Source organism: Acomys russatus, chromosome 17 (genome assembly GCF_903995435.1).
Source record: "Acomys russatus chromosome 17, mAcoRus1.1, whole genome shotgun sequence".
NCBI lineage: Eukaryota > Metazoa > Chordata > Mammalia > Rodentia > Muridae > Acomys > Acomys russatus.
In genome coordinates, this window is record NC_067153.1 from 29,090,124 (window position 1) to 29,110,645 (window position 20,522).

The 20,522-nt window shown below is 37.3% G+C and overlaps 1 protein-coding gene across 1 annotated transcript in view; it reads right to left on the reverse strand.

The window, feature by feature from the left end:
* Colec10 (collectin subfamily member 10) overlaps positions 1-19,280 on the reverse strand; it is a 42,141-nt gene extending 22,861 nt beyond the window's left edge. The window contains exon 1 of the mRNA XM_051159683.1: positions 19,053-19,280. Coding sequence (XP_051015640.1) covers positions 19,053-19,200 — 148 coding nt within the window. The 5' untranslated portion in view covers positions 19,201-19,280. The remainder of the gene's footprint in view (positions 1-19,052) is intronic.
* Positions 19,281-20,522: the final 1,242 nt, after the last annotated feature.

Consider the following 20,522-nt stretch of genomic DNA (forward strand, 5'->3'; position numbering starts at 1 on the left):
CTCCTGTGGATAACAGGGGGCGGGGGAAGCCAAACCTTGGCTACTGAGTAACAACAAACAACACTGTGCTGACCAGAATCAGAACCAGGATTTCCTTGACTGTGGGGTGGGAGTCCTCGGGGAGATTTTCCCAAGATTCTCATTGAACTTTGAATTGCATTGTTGTAGTGAGTGTGCACAAGTACATGGTTCCACTCATGTGGAGCCATCCATGAAGAGTTCTCCTAGCACAGTTAAAGTGTTCCAAAAATATCAATTCTTCTAGGCCTATGCTGAAAAAGAACCAACTACACCTTAATTAACTGGAGCTCTTATCCTTAAGTATGAAGGCTGTTCCAGGGAGAATCTGACAGGATAGATAGCAACGTTTTTTTTTTTTTTTAAAAAAAGAGAGAGACTCTGTACTACCAATTCATGAAAAACAACAGTCTCAGCGTGGATAATAATGAATTCAAAATATTGATGCGCTCTAAAAAATGTCAGGAAAGAATGGAGCCATGGTAGATCCACGTGCTTGAGCAACTTGTTGTGGGATCACTTCCTGCCTCGGCTTTGTGCTCGTCTACGATTGGAGAGAGGATCCATTGCAGATGCTTGACATTCGGCAGCATAGCATACTTAACCAATTTTAATTTTCTATGTACAAATAAACAAGTACATCTATTTAAAGGGATGATATAATTTGTCAATGGCTCCAGCCTTGGGAAGCACATGTTTATTAAGTGCTGGGATACTCATTCAAATACATATATGCATAAGTACACATTTATGTATATTTTGAATATAAGTACACATACACTATAAGTACATATACAGATAGGCTCAAACCCCGAACTTCTCAAATAATAGCTATTTAATCACATGCTAAATAATGTATACTTCCAGTTCATTCAATTATTGTATTTAATAAATAATTGAATTATTATAATTTTAATAAATAACTTGTCAAATTATTTCATCCATTATTTAAACGTAAATTAAATCTTATACTAAACAGTTAACTTCCTTTCTTCAGAGATTTTCATTGCAAATGCCTTTCTTCTGGAACGACTTGAAAATTATATGAGATTATGGGTGACAAAATTCATAGTGGGACCCTTGAATCAAATGTGCTCTATTTATAAATACTGTGTATATAGTGAGTAGGCATCCATTGATTTTAGTCTCTTGGTAGTTTTTCTTGGGACGCTGGTAACAGCTTCACAATGTTCTGTAGGAATCCACAGTCATTCTGAGATGGTATGGACAGTAATGGATCCAATAAATTGGCATGTGACCAACTAAGAAACCATGAGTCTAACTTTAAGGATTTCCATTAGAACGCCCAAAAACTAGAGAAGAATCAATCTTTCTTTAGGGGTTTTAGACAGGAATCTGAATATCTCCTAATGGCACAAGAAAGTACAGTAATGACAGAGGAGACCAAAGCCAAGGCAACAGGTGTGAGCTCAGAACAAGTTGCTCAAGCGTGTGGATCTAACATGGTTCTACTCTTTCCTAACAGCAAAGTCTGCAAATTGACATTTTTGCCTCTGCTTGCTGTTTTGGCTTGTGTTAGTTTCTTCCACTCACTAATACAACCGATATTATAATTACTAAGTAATGATTAAGACAACAACATACTTCATGGCAAGAGCACAGCGTCCGGAAGCCCAGAATTACTGTAACAGCTGCTAAAAGAATCTGTTACAGGAGCAACGAAGAGCCACCTGCCTGCATCTGCCTACACCTCAGCTCTTCCTTGCCTTTCATAGGAAAAAGTAGAATCTCGAAGGGGATTTAACAAAGTAGATTTAAATCCAAGACAGGTGTGGAAAAATGAGCTAGCATGCAATTTTGTCGGTATATTTAAGGTAAAAGTGTGTTAAAATGTTCTCACCAATAAAAGTTCATGTGAATTTCTATATTCTATTGCATGATACATTGCTAACAGGCCCAGGTCAAACATCTTCTATGTACAGGCGTACCTCGATCAGGCGTACTGCGCTTTAGCAGAGAGAACTAATGATGCTCCCTGAAGGGTATTCGTCTAGCACTTCGTAGCTTCCTACTGTAAGGTGTCATCCAGGATTGTATCTATCTGAAATGACATGTTGTCTTCCTTGCATTCCTAGCACTTGGTGCCAACTCCAAGCTGCAATAGGTGCCTGCCCAATAAACGTTCTTGAAATAAGAGGAGTAACATCCCAAAAGACAAGATGGATAAATGTGAGCTTAATGGCTGTACCGTCAAATGAATTTCTGATTGATTGAAATGTCATTCTCAATACTGACTGATTAATGGATTGGACTCAGTCTGCGGTAACAGCTTATAAAGCAACAAGGCAGCCAAGGAAAATACACAAAATACTACTCTTGCTGCTGCCCTGCAGTGTTTTTATTTTTGTCTAATTTATTTCCACCATGTTTCAATTTTCTCAGGCTCAACCGTCAAGCCAGTTTTGATAATTTATACTTCCTGAGGCCAATCTTGATTCTTACCTTTTCTCATTTTCCACCTCCCCCCGCCCCCGCCATCTCGTTCTTTTTATCTCTGTCTTACCCATTCCGTCTTCATGCTCCAATTTGTGTCCATTATAAGTGATTGCTAAATGGTCTCCATGATGCTTAATTAATTGATGCATAAAACATAATTGAAGTAATTTCTGTTCAGCAAACACTTGGAATACTGGTTTACGTGAATCTACATTTTGCTTTATTAAACAGGCTTGCAAATGAATCGTAAAGGTCACGTCTTCCTTGTTACTCCCTCATTCAAAATGTTCTAGCAGTTCTGTAAGTAGGACAAGACCACACTTAATCTAGTATTTGGCCTTTTAGACTGTGATCAAGGGCACTTTCCCAACTTGTTTTATAGTCTTGATTTGAATAGTTTTCTCTTGCCAAAGTTATTTGTTTCCTGACCATCAAAACGCCTCTCTACTCTTGGCACCGCTGAATGAATGGCACATATGTCTTCGTTTTTTTTAAAAATGTGTCCACATAAAGAAGAAACCAAAAGTCATAAAAAATAGACCAGGCATAATGGCCTGATGACAGTTTAGAGTTAGTATATATATAAATTTTCAAAGTTTATAAACAAACAAATGGCAAAATGAAGAGTGAATACTTGACATAATAAATAAATAATTGTCATAATATACAAATAACTTAGGAAAATTCCTTTGCAGAAAGGCAGTGAATGATTTAAAAAGATTACAAAGGTTTAAATTACAAATACTTGATAACATATGTATGTGTATATATGCATATAACCACACACTATATATTATATATCACATATAATATCATAAGTTATATATTCCTATATAAACAGCTATATTTTGTACCATATCCAAAGAATATATAGGCAAAGAGAGTTGAAGTTTCTCATTCATGATTCTTGACAATGGAAATGCATCTAGAAAATAATCTGAAAGTAAGATTAAAGTACAGTAAAACAATAGGCCTAAATTCCCAAATGTTCTGGAGGCTAAAAGAGAAAGATTACAAGTTTAAAGTCAGAGTAGGCTACATAGAGAGCTAAAGCTCAGCCTGAGCAAAATAATGAGACCAGGTAAAAAGATAAGCCAGCAGGTTGGCTCATTGAGTAAAAGCACCTGCTGCCAAACTTGAGGCTCTGGGTTCCATTCCCTGAACTTGTAATGTGAAAGGAGAGGGGCTACTGACTTCTGGAAGTTGTCCTTTTATTTCTACACATGGCATGGATACATACATAAATAAGTACATAAATAAATGTGAAATAATAATAATAGTAATAATAATAATAATAATAATAATAATAATAATAATAATAATCTAAAGTAAAAAGGAGCTGAGAATATAGTTAAATAATAGAGTTCTTGCCTAGCATGAGTAATATATTAGGTTCAGTCCCTAGTATTGAAAAAGGAAAATAAATTAAAATAGAAAAATACAATACCCTAGTTTACCTCAAGGCACTTAAAAAAACACAATTAAATACACATATAAGAATGTGTAGATTAAAAAACCAGGACCGTAAACACTCAAAAATGCATCATTATGAGATAGGTTGAAACAAAAAATGATAAACATTGTATTGCAATAATTACAATTGTGTTAAAACTCAATATAGTTTTATGCTGATAACAAAAATGAGGTTAGAGAGAGTGACCTGAATTCTAGTATGTGTATCATGACTACTAGGGAGTATACCGTGGTACTATGTAAAAGAAGGAAAATAATAGAATAAATATACAGAAAATCTCAGAGAGAGAAATGGACTCAGAAATAGAATGTAGCAGAAAAAGAAGGACCGTTAGCTTTTCTTTATTCAGCTTTACCTTGAAATGCTCTCACAACTTGAAAAATATGCCAAAAATACTGTAAAAAGGTCCATACTTGTTCCCTTTCTTTGTAAATCCTTGTTATAAATTATCTTAAGTTAATTATTACATTATTCAAAGTTGTTGATAACATTGTATCCTTCATAATTCACCACTTTTTTCCTTGTTATTACTTTCTAATTGCTGCCTTGACACATTATTTAAGTAATACATTCTTATTTAACTGTATATTAATGTCCATTATTTAATTTGACTAGACTTTTTTGTGTGTAACACTTGGATATCAAGTGTCACTAATTTACAGCCTCAATGTTACTTACTCATTCATTAAACAAATAGTTGTTGCATTTCTGCCTAGTTAGCTACCAAGTTCTGTGTTGGACTCAAAGGAATTGAACAGCATCTTAAGTAAAGCCAATCTACACCTAAGACTTTCATGGAGAATCTCTTAAATAGTCTTTTAATGATGTCTAACAAGTGAACCTTTGTAAAGATCAATGAATCTGGAGTTAGGACCCTGTCTCACATGTCTATGAGACATCGTTGTTGAGTTCAGTATAGTTGATCACCCTTCTAAACACCACTCCTCATCCTACGCTCAAGTATCTTCCTATATTCCTAGAAGTAAAGCAAAAGGACATTGGGGAATACAATGAGAGGATGAATTTAGATCTACAGTCAGTGGATAACACGGTTCTTCCCTTCCTAACTTCTCGACTCATTGCTGGAGTTTAAGTCCCCGACCCCAGCAGGAATTCCCAGGCCATTCCAGGCAGGGAAGGAGGTAGGCTAACTGCATATTTCCCCTCCTCTTGAGTCCCCCAAATATAATCCTTCAGCCTCATCCCCAGATCTGCAGCAGACCACTTGCTATGGCCTCCCCTTCTCTCTGCCTGCTTCTCCAGTGGAGCTCACAGATCTTCCCTCCAAACTTGCTTTGCCCCATTCCTTGCTGTATCCCACTCCCCGCCTCCAACAGGCATGAAATCTGGAAACCCCCAGGCCATTGCATCCAGAGAAGCAGGTAGGATTGCTGCATATCTTCACCTCTACTTCTATTCCTCCATGTCCAACCCTCTAATCTCATCTCCAGCTCCATAGCAGAGAGATCTGTTATTATGCCTTCGTTTCCTCAGGACTACGCAGATCCTGGTGGGACACCCAGTGGTCCTCCTTCCTGTAGACACTCCAGACCTCCTCAGCCCATTCTCATTCCTTAACTTGAACTATTAATACCTAGACACACATTTTACCTGGAACCCCCAATGGCCACATTTATCAAGATCCCAGAAAAAATTTCTTCCAGGCAATATGCAGCCACCCATCTCTCCTAAGAACCAGAGAGGGCAAGAGAAACCAAGGAAGAAAAATCACCACAGACCAAATCTAAGAACAGATATTAGCATCTTGAATTACAATCTTCCAAAACCCAGATGCCTACATGCCAGCATAAAATCACAATGATACCCAGGACAACATGTTTTCAGTAGAGTCCAGCAACTCCATCACAGTGGACTCTGAGTATTGCAGCATAGCTGAAGCACAAGATAATGACGTCAAAATACCCCTTTGAATATGGTAGAGAAAATAATAAAACCTCTTGTAGAGATCTATGAAAATACAAACAAAATAAGATAAAGGTTCTAAAAGAGGAAATGAATAAAATATTTCACGACTTGAAAGCAAAACATCTAATTAACAAAGAAAACCAAAACTTCAGGAAATTTGGAAATGAAAAATTTAGGAATTCAAACCTGAACCTCAGAGGCAAGCCTCACAAACAGAATATAAGAAATGGAAGAGAGAATCCCAGGCACTGAGGAGACAGTAGAAGAAATGGATACCTCAGAGAAAATGTCAAATTTAAACAACACAAAATTCTGGCACAAAACATTGAGTCAATCTGAAACAATGAGAAGACAAAATTCAAGAATAATAGGTATAAAGGATGGAGAAGAAACCGGGGTTAAAGGCACAGAAAATATTTTCAACAAAATCACTGAAGAAAATTTCCCTAACTTAAAGAATGAGATGCCTATCTGCAGGCTTAGATTACCAAAGTACAAGAAGCATACAGAACACCAAATGACTGGGACACAAGAAAGTTCCCTTGCCACTTAATAATCAAAACAATAAATGCACAGAACAAAGAAAGAACATTAAAAGATGCAAAGAAAAAAGACCAAGTAACATATAAAATGGACTTAGAATAACATCAGATTTCTCAATATAGACTCTAAAAGGCAGAAGGTCCTAGACAGGTGTTCTACAGTCTCTAAGAGACCACAGATATGAGCTCAAACTACTCTACACAGCAAAGCTCTCAATCACAATAGGTGGAGAAAATAAGACATTCCATCATAAAGACCAAATTTAAACAGTATCTATATACAAATCCTGCCCCCATAGATGGTGTATAGAAAGAAACCACTAACCAAAAGTAGTTAATCGTACCCAAGAAACACAGGCAATAGGTAAACCCAGACTATCAATTCAAAAGAGAGGAAACACCCATCCACCCACCCACCCACACCATCACCACAAACAACAACAACAACAAAATAAGAAAAATCAACAAACACTGTCCATTGATATCTCTTAATATTAGTGGACTTGGTTCCTCAATAAAAAGACAGAGTGATAGAATAGATGTAAAAATCAAAATCCATCTTTCTACTGCAGCAAAGAAAGACATCTTTAAATCAAGTATAGATACCACTTCAGAGTAAAAGGATGGAAAAGTTACTCCAAACAAATCTACAAAAGAAGCAAGCGGGTGTAATCGTATTAATATCTGACAAAATATGCTTCAAACCAACACTAGCCAGAAGAGATAGGGAAAGACGCTACATACTTATCAAAGGAAAACTCTACCAAGAGGCTGTTTCAACTCTTAATGTCTATGCATGAAAGACAAGGGAAACCCATAACAACACTTGTGTGGCTTAAATCATATATTGACCCTCACACACTGCTAGTGGGAGACTTCAATACACTACTCTTACCAATAGACCAGCCATTCAGACAAAAACTAAACAGAGAAATTCTGGAGCTAATTGATCTTATGAACCAAATGGAACCAATAGATATTTACAGAACATTTCACCCAGACACAAAACACCTTCTTCTCAGCACTTCATGGAACTTTCTCCAAAACTGATCATATACACAAAGCAAGTCTCAACAATACAAGAATGTTAAAATAACACTCTGCATCCTATGTGACCACCATGGAATAAAACTGGACATCAACAACAACAGAAGCAGCAGAAGGCTTACAAACTCATGGAAACTAAACAACTCTCTATTCAATGAAAAAAAAATGGGTCAAGACAGAAATTAAGAAAGAAATTAAACACTTCCTAGAATTGAATAAAAATGAGTCACAACATACCCAAGCTTATGGGACACAATAAAGGCTAAGAGGATCTGCAAGTTTACTGCCCTAAGTGCCTACATAAAAATATCAGAGAGATCTTATACTGGTAACTTGACAGCACACCTGATAGCTATGGAGCAAAAAGAAGAAATCACAGCCAAAATGAGTAGATGGTAAGAAGAAAAAAAAATCCTTCCAAGCAAGCAAGGAAGCAAGCAAGCAAACAACAACAAAAAATTACAGAGAACTAGTGAAACCAAGAGTTGGCTCTCTGAGAAAATCAATAAGAGTAAATAAAAGGTGCAGAGAGAATATTCACAAAATTAGAAATGGAAAGAGGACATAATAATGAACACGGATGAAATCCAGAGAACCATAGGGCATTTTATGTCCTTTAATAACTGTTATCCACTAAATTGTAAAATCTAAAAAAAGAAAGGATGATTTTATCAATACAAACCACTTACCAAAGTTATATCAAGATCAGATAAGCAATTGAAACAGACCTATACTCCCTAGTGAAATAGAAGCATCCTTTTAAAATCTTCAAAGAAAAAACAAAACAATACCAAAAAAAAAAAAAAAAAACCCAAAATAATAAAAATCATGGGTCAGATGAGCTTAGTGCAGAATATACCAGAGTTTCAAGGAAGAGTTAATGCCAACATTCCTTACATTATTCCACAAAACAGAAACAGAAGAAATTTTGCTCAGTTTGTTTTATGAGGCCACAGTTGCCCTTTTACCAAATCCACATAAAATCCAACCAAAAAAGAGAATTACAGAATTATCAATTTCCTGTGTGAGAATAGATGCAAAAATTCCCAATTGAATCCAAGAACACATCAAGGTGATCATCCACTATAGTCAAGTAGGCTTCATCCCAAGGATGCAGAGATGGCTCAACAAATGTAAATAGATAGATGTAATTCATCACATAAACAAAGGAAAGACAAAAACCATACGATCATTTCATTAGATGCAGAAAAGCCTTTGACAAATTCAAAATCTCTTCATGATAAAAGTCCCAGAGAGACCATGGATACAAGAAACATACCCCAACATAATACAGGCAGTTTACAGGAAGTTCACAATCAGCATCAACTATAATGTAGAGAAAGTCAAAACAATACCACTAAAATTAGGAATAATGCAAAATTGTCCACTTTCTCTATACTTATTCAATATAGCACTTAAAGTCTTGGCTAGAGCAATAAGACAACTGAAGGAAAACAAGCATATGCAAATTAGAAAGGAAGAAGTCAGAGTATCATTTGCAGATGATGTAGTATATGTGAGTGAAGCTAAAAATTCCACCAGGGAATTTCTAGAGCTGAAAAACACTTTCATCAAAGTAGGTGGATAAAAAAAATAATGCACAAAAACTAGTAGCTCTTACAAACAGATTAAACAAGAAATCAGGGAAACAATTCCTTTCACAATGTGCCCCCCGAAAAAAATCCTGTGGTAACTCTAATCAAGCAAGTGAAAAACTTGTGTGATAAACACATTAAGACATCAGAGAAAGAAATTGAAGAAGATATCAGAAGATGGAAAGATCTCTCATACTTGACAGGTATAGCATCCGAGTGGCTTCTCCTAACAATTGATGAAAATAGATGCAGAGACCCATAGCCAAACATTAGGTGGAGCTTGTGGAATCTAATGGAAGAGGAGGAGGAAGGACTGAAAAAGGCAGAGAGGTCAAGGAAATCACAAGAAAACCTACAAAATCAAGTAACCTGGACCCATAGTGGCTCACAGAGGCTGAATCATGAACCAGAGAGCATCCATGGGATGGCTCTAGGGTCCTCACACATATAGAACATATGGACAACTTGGTGTCATGTAGGACCTCTAACAGCAGGAGCAGGGGCTGTCCCTGACTCTGTTGCCTGTCTTTGGATCCCTTTGTCCTAACTGGACAGCCTTGTCTAGTCTCAATATAAGATCCTCCCAGTCCTACTTGATATGCCAAGCCAGCTTGATATCCATGAGAGGTCTCCCCTTTTCTGAGAAGAAGGAGGGGCTGGGAGGAGATGAGGGGAGGGAAGAGAAGGTATGGGACTTCCTACCAGGATTTAAAGTAAATTAATTAATTAATGAATGAAAAAAAAAGACCTCCCTTCCATGCTCATGGATTGGTAGAATTAACATAGTAAAAATAAGCATTCTACCTATATCTACAGAGCCAATGTAGTCCCCATCAAAATTCAAGCTCAATTCTTCACAAAGTTTGAAAAGATATTTCTCAACTTTATATGGAAAAGCAAAAACAAAACCAAATAAGCCCAAGATAGCTAAATCAATCCTGAGCAATAAAAGAACTGCTAGAAGATTCACAGTTACATATTTCAAGTTGTAGTGCAGAGCTATAATAATAAAAACCACATGGTATTAGCATAAAAACAGACATGTTGACCACTAGAATTGAATTGAAGATGTGGGCATATATCCACACATCTACGGATGTCTGATTTTTGATAAAGAAGCCAAAATAAACAGTGGAAAACAGCATTTTCAAGAAATGATGCCGGTCAAACAAGATGGCTGCATGAAGAATAATCCAAGTAGATTCACACTCATCACTCTGTACAAAATTTAACTCAAAATGGATCAAAGACCTCATTGTAACACCAGATACACTGAACCTAACAGGATAAAAAGTGGGAAATAGCCATGAACTCATTATTACAAGAGAAGACTTTCTAAACAGGACAACAATAGCTCAGGCACTAAGATGAACACTTAATAAATGGGACTTCATGAAACTGAAAAGCTTCTGTAAGGCACCATTATTCCAAGTGGCAGTGTGCAGAATGGGAAAAGATTTTGATCAACTCTACATACTATAGAAGACTAATATAAAAAAATAATAAAATAACTAGATATCAAAAATGCAAGTAATGCAATTTTAAAATTGGGTACAAATGTAAACAAAATTCTCAAAAGCTTGAGTGGCTGAAAAACACTTAAAGAAATATTCACTTAAAGAAACAAATGTTAGTCATTAGAGAAATGCAAAGCAAAGCTGTTTTGAGAATTTACCTTACCCCAGTCAAAATGGCAAATATTAATAGAACTAATGACAAGTCATGCAGGTGAGAATGTGAAACAAAGAGGATACACATCCATTGCTGATGGGAGTGTAAACTTGTATAGCCTCTATGGAAATCCATGTGGCAGTTTCTTAAAAAGATAGGAATCAATATACTTCAAGATCTAGCCATACCACTCTTGGGCACTTAGAAAAGAAAGATGTGGCATCCTATTGCAGAGACTCTTGCTCAACACTGTTGTTCTATTTATAATTGCCAGATATTAGAAACAACCTACATGTCCTTTAACAGAAGACTAGATAAAGAAACGTGTGGTACTTTCATACAATGGACTATTATTCACATGATAAAAGAAACAAAATCATGAAATGTATAGTTAAATGGATGAAACTAGAAACAATCTTTCTGAGTGAGATAATTCAAACCCAGAAAGACAAATATGATATTTGTTTGCTTGTTTCTGGATGTTAGCTTTTAAATCTTCAGTAAGCAAGCTACAATGGATGCTCATCTTAATTTGGAAAAGAGAATGTCATCTTAAGTATGCTGCAATGTAGGAGAACAGATTGTGTCCACTGTGTTCTGACTTTCCTAGTATCCTGACAGTGAACTGGTCCATGTGTTCAGTATTGGCTTTGCCGCATGATCCCTGATTGAGTGTCTGCATTGCTCCTTGAGGAGTGAACTTAGTAACAAGATGACAAAGATGAATTAATACTTCCAGAGATCTGTTTCCTGAAGGGACTTTCAGTTTGGCATCCCACATATTCCTATGCCTACCTCATCCCATCTCAATTTAGCAAAGACATATGAGTCTCCTGTCTTTATTGCCTTGTTATTTGGTGACTCAGAACATGGTCCAATGACATAAAGATGACTTCGTTTCAGTTTTTGTCTCTGAATGGTGTTATTTTCCCCAGGTACTGGTTCATTGTGGGAGAGGCAAAACACCTCTATTAAAAATATTGTTTCACCAGACTCTCAGACTCACAGTCAAACATTGGGTGAAGTGTAGGGAATCTTGTAGAAAAGTGAGGGGAAGGATGAAAGGACCTAGAGGTGACAGGAGCTCCACAAGAAGATCAACAGAGCCAACAAAACAGACCCCTGCACAGATGTAGCTGTTGGGCAGCTCAGCCTTCATATGGGTCCTCTCGTAAGGGGAAAGGGGTTGTCTCTGACATGGAGTCTGCTGCCTGTTTTTTAATCACTTCCTTCTGCCAGGACTGCCTTGCCAGACCACAGGGAAAAAGAAGGAGCTCAGTCCCAACAAGACTTGATGAGCTGGGGTGGGTGAGTGGAGGCCTTCCGTTTTCTGAGGGGGAGGGTGGGAGGAATTGGGGGAAGAAGAAGGGAGGGTGAGGCTAGGAGGACAGGAGGGAAGGGGCTATGACTGGTTGTAAAGCAAATAAATTAATAAAAATAAGTAAATAAATAATAGAGAAACTTTAAAAAAAAAAAAAGAAGTATTGTTTCACTTTATCAAAAACTGTTTCCTACTATGCCAGCACTTCAGCTCACAACAAAGAAATGAATTTAGGAGATCTTGAGGGCAACGTGTAGTACGTGTCACCTCATCAAAAAAAAAAATAAAAAATAGGTATCAGCTTTCTGTTACTCTTTCTTATTAAGACAGGGCTAGTTCTTCTGATGGGACATGATTCAGTTAATAGATCCATGGTCCAGGGTATCAGTGATGATTTTGTGAGAGAAGCAGGTCACTGTGTTAAGGGAGGAGACTAAGCCAGGTTTTATGTCTCTTCAGAACACTTGCCCATGGTGGTTCAGTGGAGCCATAAACAAGAACAGTGTGCCCGAACTTTCTTCTCTTTAAAACAGGGCAAGCGATCTCTTTGTCAGCAGAGCCAAAAATGAAATAATGGATGAGCCTTTTTGTAAACTCTGAGATGATGTGCATATAATTTGCTAAAAAGATACAAGTATTGTCAAGTGGGCACAAGAGGCCTAAAATGATGCTTATGGGGTTCTCAAATCAAGCACAATCACAGTAAATAACACAAAATATGAAATTACTTAGATGCCATATCACTTGAATATCTGCAGTCCAGAATTTGACTGCACTCATTTACAATCCATCTCTAAAAGAACAGAGATAGCTATAAAATAGAATTTATAAGACTTTTATGAAACAATAGATTGAAGATCAAATAATTGATGCATAAAAACAAGCAGACTCATTAGGATGAAATGGTATGAGCTGTGAGGGTTGATGAAAGCATTTGAAGAGAGTTACTAGGTTATACAAGTTAGGGCTTATGGGATAAATTGAGAAAAGTAAGAGATAGGTAAGTTGTTGTCTGACCTCACAACAGTGACAATGAGACATGCTGCCCAGGATAGACAATAGGTTTTTTGAAGAAGAGAAAAAGGAACAAAAATGTAAGTACCAGTCTCATTCTCCTTTGGCTTTTGCTAAACATTGTATTTGGTCACATTTACAGAGTCCCTGAGGCAGTGCCAAATATCACACTCTTTCATGTGGCTCAATTCATTCTTTGTTACCAGGACAACATGAAGTAGTTAGAACATTCTTTTTCCCATGTTACAGATGAGAAAACCCAGGCTTTGATTAAGTGTTTCCTGAAGTTCATTTAATCCCCATTACAAGCCCACTATTATTTCCACATTAGTAATAAAAGGGTGATAAGTCCAGTTAGAGAACCACAGAAAGAAGGAAATACAAGTGAATGAAATCCAAGTGGGGTCTGGGGTTTATGTGCCACACAACACTAAAAGTGAGTTTTAGGTGGAACTAGCAGCTAATATGAAGTTTTAAAAGGGGGCAGAGAGTAATGAGTTTTCACAGGTAGAGTTGTATTTGGAGAGCTAATTTGATAAGCCTATAATTTTTTAAATGGAAGTAAAGAGAAAGCAAGTTTATAGTGACCAGTAAGAGCAATAGGAGACAGAAGAAATAATGATAGCTAGGCTACATGCTAGATTCGGTTTAGTTTTAAAATAAGCATTTAATATCTAGGGTAACTTTTTATCCCTTTTAAAGTTGGGGATACCAAAGGTTTAAGGTAGCATAGCTAAGTAAAATACAGAGATCAAATTATATATATATATATATATATATATATGTGTGTGTGTGTGTGTGTGTGTGTGTGTTATTTGTACACAGTGAAATAGTTACATAAGAGAATTGGGGAGATGTACAGAAAAAGTTATGCCTTTATTAAAGTGAGTCAAATAATTTTAAAAATCACTACCATTCACTACTCGTGACTCATCTTTACAGTTTTATGGATTAGGAAAATCTACTCCCTCTCCTAACCTAGCTTCAAAATGTTTTCTTGGCATCAACTCAAGGAAAAGAGAGGGAAAAAATGGTTCCAAACACACGCAGAGTGGAACATAAATGTTAAAGAAGCCAAGGTACTTGCTTAAGTGCTCTACGAAAGTCACTTGCTAAGAACTGGCAGCTTACTATGCAGAGCTGACCCAACCAAAGGGATCCTAGGCCATGTCATACACAGAACTCACAGATCTGTTTTTCTAATGCTAACTTGTTAACTTGAAGAAACCATGCAAATACAGTGAGGACATGGATAATGAAACAGATGGGATGAAGCAAGTCAAGGCTCTCAGGTCTACTTGTAACTAACTACCTGGGCCACCAGTGCAGGTGAGCCTGGCAAGACATTACTGTGCCTCACTGGACCTCAGATTCACAAAACTGGGATCAAACCAAATGACTGTTGAAAGTTACAAGTGATAAGCGTTTAGATTTGGAAAACGAGAGGTTGAAATCCTCCTGGTCGTATCTAGCCTTGTAAATGAGGAAGTCACAGGAAGCCTTCCTCTTACTGGAGGTTGAGATTTTTTTTTTTTTTTTGAGAAATAACCAAAATCGTCTTGATTCTGCCATATAGAGCCATGTCAAATAATAAACAATATGACCACATATATGTTCCTTTTCTATGGTTAATGGATTTACTGAGAAAGTGCTTATTCCTCCCGGTAGGGGTGATCTCCACCTGTCTTCCCTCACAGCATGGCTTCTCTTAGGAAAAAAAAAGTACTGTGGCAAACATACAGTTTGTGCTCAGGTGTTTGCTCTAATTTCTTTGTGCATGAGTTCTTCAGGGACCAAGGACAGCTTTAAGTAAAACCCACAGCAGCTAATTTCTGCCCCCATGCAACACTATGTCACACTCAACATGCCTCGCTAGAGCATTCAGCAGACTGGACTGGAACAGAGATTACAAGTGGAGCTGTCTTGAAGCCAAGTCCAACCTGTCCTTTCCAGTTTGGCGGCACTGGACTAGTGACACAGCAACTGTGAACCTCAGTTTCTTTATATGGCCAATGGAAATTATATATCTTTTGTAAATTTTATGGAGATAATTAAAGTGCTGCAAATGGCAATACTCTATTTAACATGTGTTACTACAGTAAAATAATGCTTGCTTCCAAATAAATGAAACACCAGTGTTGTTATTAATGAGTACATAGGCATCATTTTCACATAGTTTAGTGACTAATACAACAAATAAGCTAAGATAATTTGAACTCAGTGTCCAGAGATAACGAAGGACCAGTTATTATCACAAGAAGGCAATCAGTGACAGTATTTTAAGAGTAATATATGACTAATGCAAATTAGCGTATGGCATGGAATGACTAGACCTGGACAAGAGGGCAAAGGTCAAGTTCAAGCAGAACTAACTGTAGCTCTGATTGAATTTGGGAACTCCTCTTGGCCTTTCTAATGATCATTTCCTTCTGTGTATCCTTAGGATATTGATACTAGATATAGATGCTGTGAAAATTAAACAAAATAACGTATTGAAAATTTACTTGCAGTTCGACAAGCAGCCTCCAAACCCACCTTACAAATTTAAAAGTCTTTACATTTTTTTCTTTTTTCTTTTTTCTTTTTCATCCATGCTGTTCTCAACTAAAACCACCAGAGGTCAGAATTTCACATAAGTTGTTAAAAGAAACTGCCATGGTAGGGAAAAAAAAAAAGAAAAGATCAAAGAAGACCATTTCCTGCCAAGCAGCATAAAATAAACATTTCAGGTATAGAAAGAAATATAATGGGGACTTTCATAAAAGAAGTTTTGGTAAATAGAATGCTTAACACAAAAATTGTTACTCAGTGCCCTTGAGAGGCAGACAAAAGAAAGAGAAGCCACATATGTTTAATATGCATTAATGATTGATATCTGCACAAGATTAGTTTATGGTAATTATTTTATCTTAAAAATAAGGTATATGTATGATAAAGGCCCAGTTTTCCCATTGAGAAGCTAGAGCCTGCTTAGATCAAATAGAATCGTGTGCCTTTCCTCCGGCAGGATGGTCTTCGTCAACGACGCTGAAAAGCATGTCAGTCTATTGAACGGCATATTCTATAACTGGGTAGTATTATTGCTGTTTCATCTGCAAGTATAAATAATTTACTTAGTTTCCATTCTCCGAAACCAATTTAGAGTTAAGTTCCTTTAATTGTTTGTTTCTCCAAGAATCTGGACATTTCTGAGCACAGTACTGCTGTGCTGGTAAACACGGAAATGAGATGATTAGCCACGGAGGAAGGCATGCACTGGTTTGACTGTAAGGAGAAAAGATTCTGAAGAAAAAAACCCCTATAATTTGGCCCTTTAAAATGTCTACTTGTCCATCACGGCTTCCCCACCCCGACCCCTTTGTGAGGAGTTTAGTATTAAGGCAGGCCTTCCTTGGAGTTGGGGAGGAGCTATTGTAGTTACGCAAAAAATGAGATGTAATTTACATTTGAAAGAAGGTCCCAGGTACCTCCACTTCTAATATGGTGCCTGGAGGAGGAAAGGGAGCAGCAGCAAATAAGCTTAGGTTGTTGTAAAGACGAGGACAAACATAGGTTCCTTATGTTACCTTCAAACCCAAATCATGTGACCTGGTGCTTAGAACTGGGCAAGTACTAGGTACCTTCCAGAATCATGGACTCTCTTTACTAAGAAAGGAACTTAGAAAGCTTGCTGTGGTGCAAAGACCGCATGCTCCAGAACAGGAAACCGTATCATCACCTATAAGATGTGAAGTTTTGGAACACAGTGTTCCAAAGCACCACCCTTTCAGCTCCTCCTTCAAGGCCCGCTCAGGTCTCCTTCCTTCCACCATGGATGGCTTAAGATCTGCCCACAGTTCTCCCTGGGAGAGAGAGCTAAGCTATCATGCTTTGAAACTATACTTGAATCTCTAATAAGTAGACTCTACCTTTGCACTAGGTGTAGAAATGAAAAAAAAAAAAAAAAAAAAAAAAAAAAAGACTCATGGGTGATACTGGCTTTCTTTTTTTTTTTTTTTTTCTTTTTTGTGATGTGTACATGTACATTTATATTATACACATATTATATTATACACATATATACAATAGATTACCTACAGCAAGAAGAACCATGAAACAATCAGGAACTATATAAATGTTACATCTTTAATGTTTTGGCTATTTGTATAACTATATAAATTGAAGTGATAAAGTGAAATAAAGTGCTTTAATTTTGTTAGAGAAGCGTCTTGTTTGTTTTTCTTTTTCTTATAAAAATTTTAATTTTTTTCTTAAACTAATTCAATGTCTGCAGGTAGACAAGAGTCACCCTGAACTTGCAATTCCCCCTGCTTCAACCTCCTGAATGCTGTGGTACCTGACTGATTTTGCAAAAGATTAAGATTTTAATGCCTATTGCATGCAGCCTTTGAAAAGCAGGAGTTAATGAGTGCTTTTCTCAAGCTCTTTCTGCAGCCTTGCTTTTGTCTTTATGAATTCTGTCCTCATCTGCTCTTATGGAATCATGCCTGAGCCTCAATTCAATACCATCTCAGAAAGCCTATGCAAAACAGTGCATCTCTCTATTGCTCATGACACTAATATATTACTTAGTGTACTGCTGTGCCTAAAACAGGACCTGACAATATATAGTCAATGTATGATAGTTGACTTGCAAGACACATAGTTGTTGGATGGGAATGTGGTATATTTAGGGTATTTAATTAAGAGCTTCTTGTGCATTCTTATTCTTTTGTGAACAGTGAAGCTTTTCTTCAAAACAAAAAACCGAAAACAAACAAACAAACAAAAAACTCATCTAAACTCTCTCAGCTGCCCAGTTGAGGAAGCCTTCAATATCCAGTCTTCATGACACCACAGGGGAAACACAGTTTCCTTGTATTCTGTGAAAAATCCAGTAATGGATTTAAGTAAATACTATTTCTAACCAAAACTTTTCTTTCTGAACACTTGTCCTCACATTATAAATTTATTCACCCAAGAAGTTATTGGAAGCCCCAAGGTCTCCCTGTAACTTCCTGCATTTATTTTATGGTATCAAAGGTTAGGAGTTGCATTGCAATCTTAGGAGAAAATTAATTCACTGGTTAAGAAAAATGCACTTTAAGCAATACAAATTTAGATAACTGACAAGAATTGAGCCACGGTTCTTTCCTTTCTTTCTTTCTTTCTTTCTTTCTTTCTTTCTTTCTTTCTTTTTTTAAATTTTTTTTTTCTACTTGGGATTTTAAGCAGCTACAATCCTTCTACCCAATCGCCTCAGGAGCACAGCCTGAATAACTAATTGGCGAGAACCAGACTGCAGTGCAGTGGCCACTTTCAGAACACAAGCTGAAAACAGAAACACACTTATTTAAAAAGCAAGAAAACCCAACAACAACCAGTGCTGGAAGCATATTCGGACCTTAGACCTTGGCTTCTACTTGGGTGAAGGGTGGAGGAAGAAGCAATATTCTAACATTCTACAGCTGAAGGCATTTGACCTTAGAGACTCCATTTTCAAGTAAAAAAAAATATTCATTTATATACTACAGTTGATCCTTAATTAAAAAAAAAATAATCTTGCTCACTGGAACTTAGGAGCCCACTAACTACAAAATAGATACTTTGGGAAAAAAAAACCTTATTTTTTGACCTCCTAGATAAACTTTTTCCTAGAATCAATGTGAGTGAGGAAAGGGAGGAAGGACCACAGTGCTAGGATAAAGGAAAGTGGTCCAATCAAGGTGGCTGTGAATCCTCATCTCCCTCTAGATGCGACAGAAGAGTGTCTCACTGTCCTCAGTGGTTGCCATCAGACTCGTATCCCAGGGTTCCAACTATCCCCCCTCCCCTTCTCTTACCCACCACCAAAGGAAGCCTACAGTAACTAATTTCTACTGATTTCCAAAATAGGAAGTCAGAGGACACTAGGGAGGAAGGGAGAGAAGTTACATAGCATCTAGGAAGGATTTGAGGTGAGGAAAGAGATGCTACATCTGATGTAAAAGCTAAGGCTTCTTCCTCACCTTTAGGTCCTGGTGAAATTGTGTGTGTGGCACAGACTTCTGCAGCTGATCTACTGTCCATATCCAGACCCAGACTCTGAAACTGCAGGAGAAAGAGCAGCAGCAGGATACATTGGCTGCTTCGAAGCAAGACTCTAAAGCTATTCATGACTGTGGCTCTTCAAAAGAGGGTCTCCAAGACATGGGAAATAAGCATTATTTTTTAAGTAAAACCCTCTGCTACAGAGAAAAAAACGAAGTTCTCTGGAAGTGCATTCCAGAAATGGCTGCCAAGACAAGCCGGAGACATTCCCTTGGTTGTTTATTTTCTCAGGATCCCAAATAGACCATACATTGTCCAGACTGCTTCTTTTCAAGTGACAACAGTTTATTGAAAATTATCTCTACACTAAACACTTGGATGTGCAGGTCAGTAGAAACCTCCCCATGAGCAGAGGGAATTGGGTTGACTGTTGCTTAGACCTCAAGCTGGCTTAGTTTGCATTGAGTTTAAACACTGCATTCCTGGAGTGTGGGGGAGGTTGTGACCTGAGATTTCTGCGTAGTTTGCAAACACCATGCTGGGCTTTGAGCTTTTAGTAGTGTGATGCTCATTATTAAATGTGGCAGTTGACCACAGATATCCTCAGTATTCCTTAAGACATAGCTCTTTCTCTTGATACCATAAATTATCCTGAGGGTAAGCCCCAAATGAATGAATGACCAGATTTGCTGGAAGTCAATCTGGCAATAAGTATGAAAGCTATTAAAAACGCTTCTAACTTTTGGCCTGGTAATTGCTCTTCTAGTACAGTCTCTCAAGGAAAGAGCATGAAATGAAGACAGCTTTATTTGAAAAATGTGACAAAATAGGAAAAGACATGATTTGTAATTGTTGACAAATGTGTGAGAATGATGTTTGTAGTAACTTCTTAATTGTGGAGAAAGTGTCTAGTTATGTTTCTTAAAAGAAAAGAAATTTATATATAGACTATGGATTTGGTATGGGCATGTAGACATGACTATGATGATTGAGGTCTCTTTTTCTCTATGTACCTCTATTCTCGTGCATCTATTTCACTATGAACAGTCTAGACTTAACTGTTACTTAGTGGAAAAGGAGAATCAGTCATTTACATTGGAGGGACTCCTTATAGTCTTTTTTTATTCTTTCAGTCTGAGTCTCTCTGTCTCTATCCACCACCCTAGCTCTTTCTCTGTCTGTCTGTCTGTCTGTGTGTGCACACATATGTGTGCACACACGCATGCAGATATGAGTGCATGTAAACGTGTGTGCATGCGGAGGCCAGGAGTCAACATTGGATGTCTCTAATTGTACATGGCCCTTGTCCATTTGGCTAGGACGGCTTGCCAACAACCTCACAGGACTCCCATCCTCTACTCCTTGAGCACTGGGATTACAGGTGTATGCCACTGTGCCCAACCTGCCTTTTTTATATGGGCTTTGGGTATCAAACTCAGAGCCTCAGG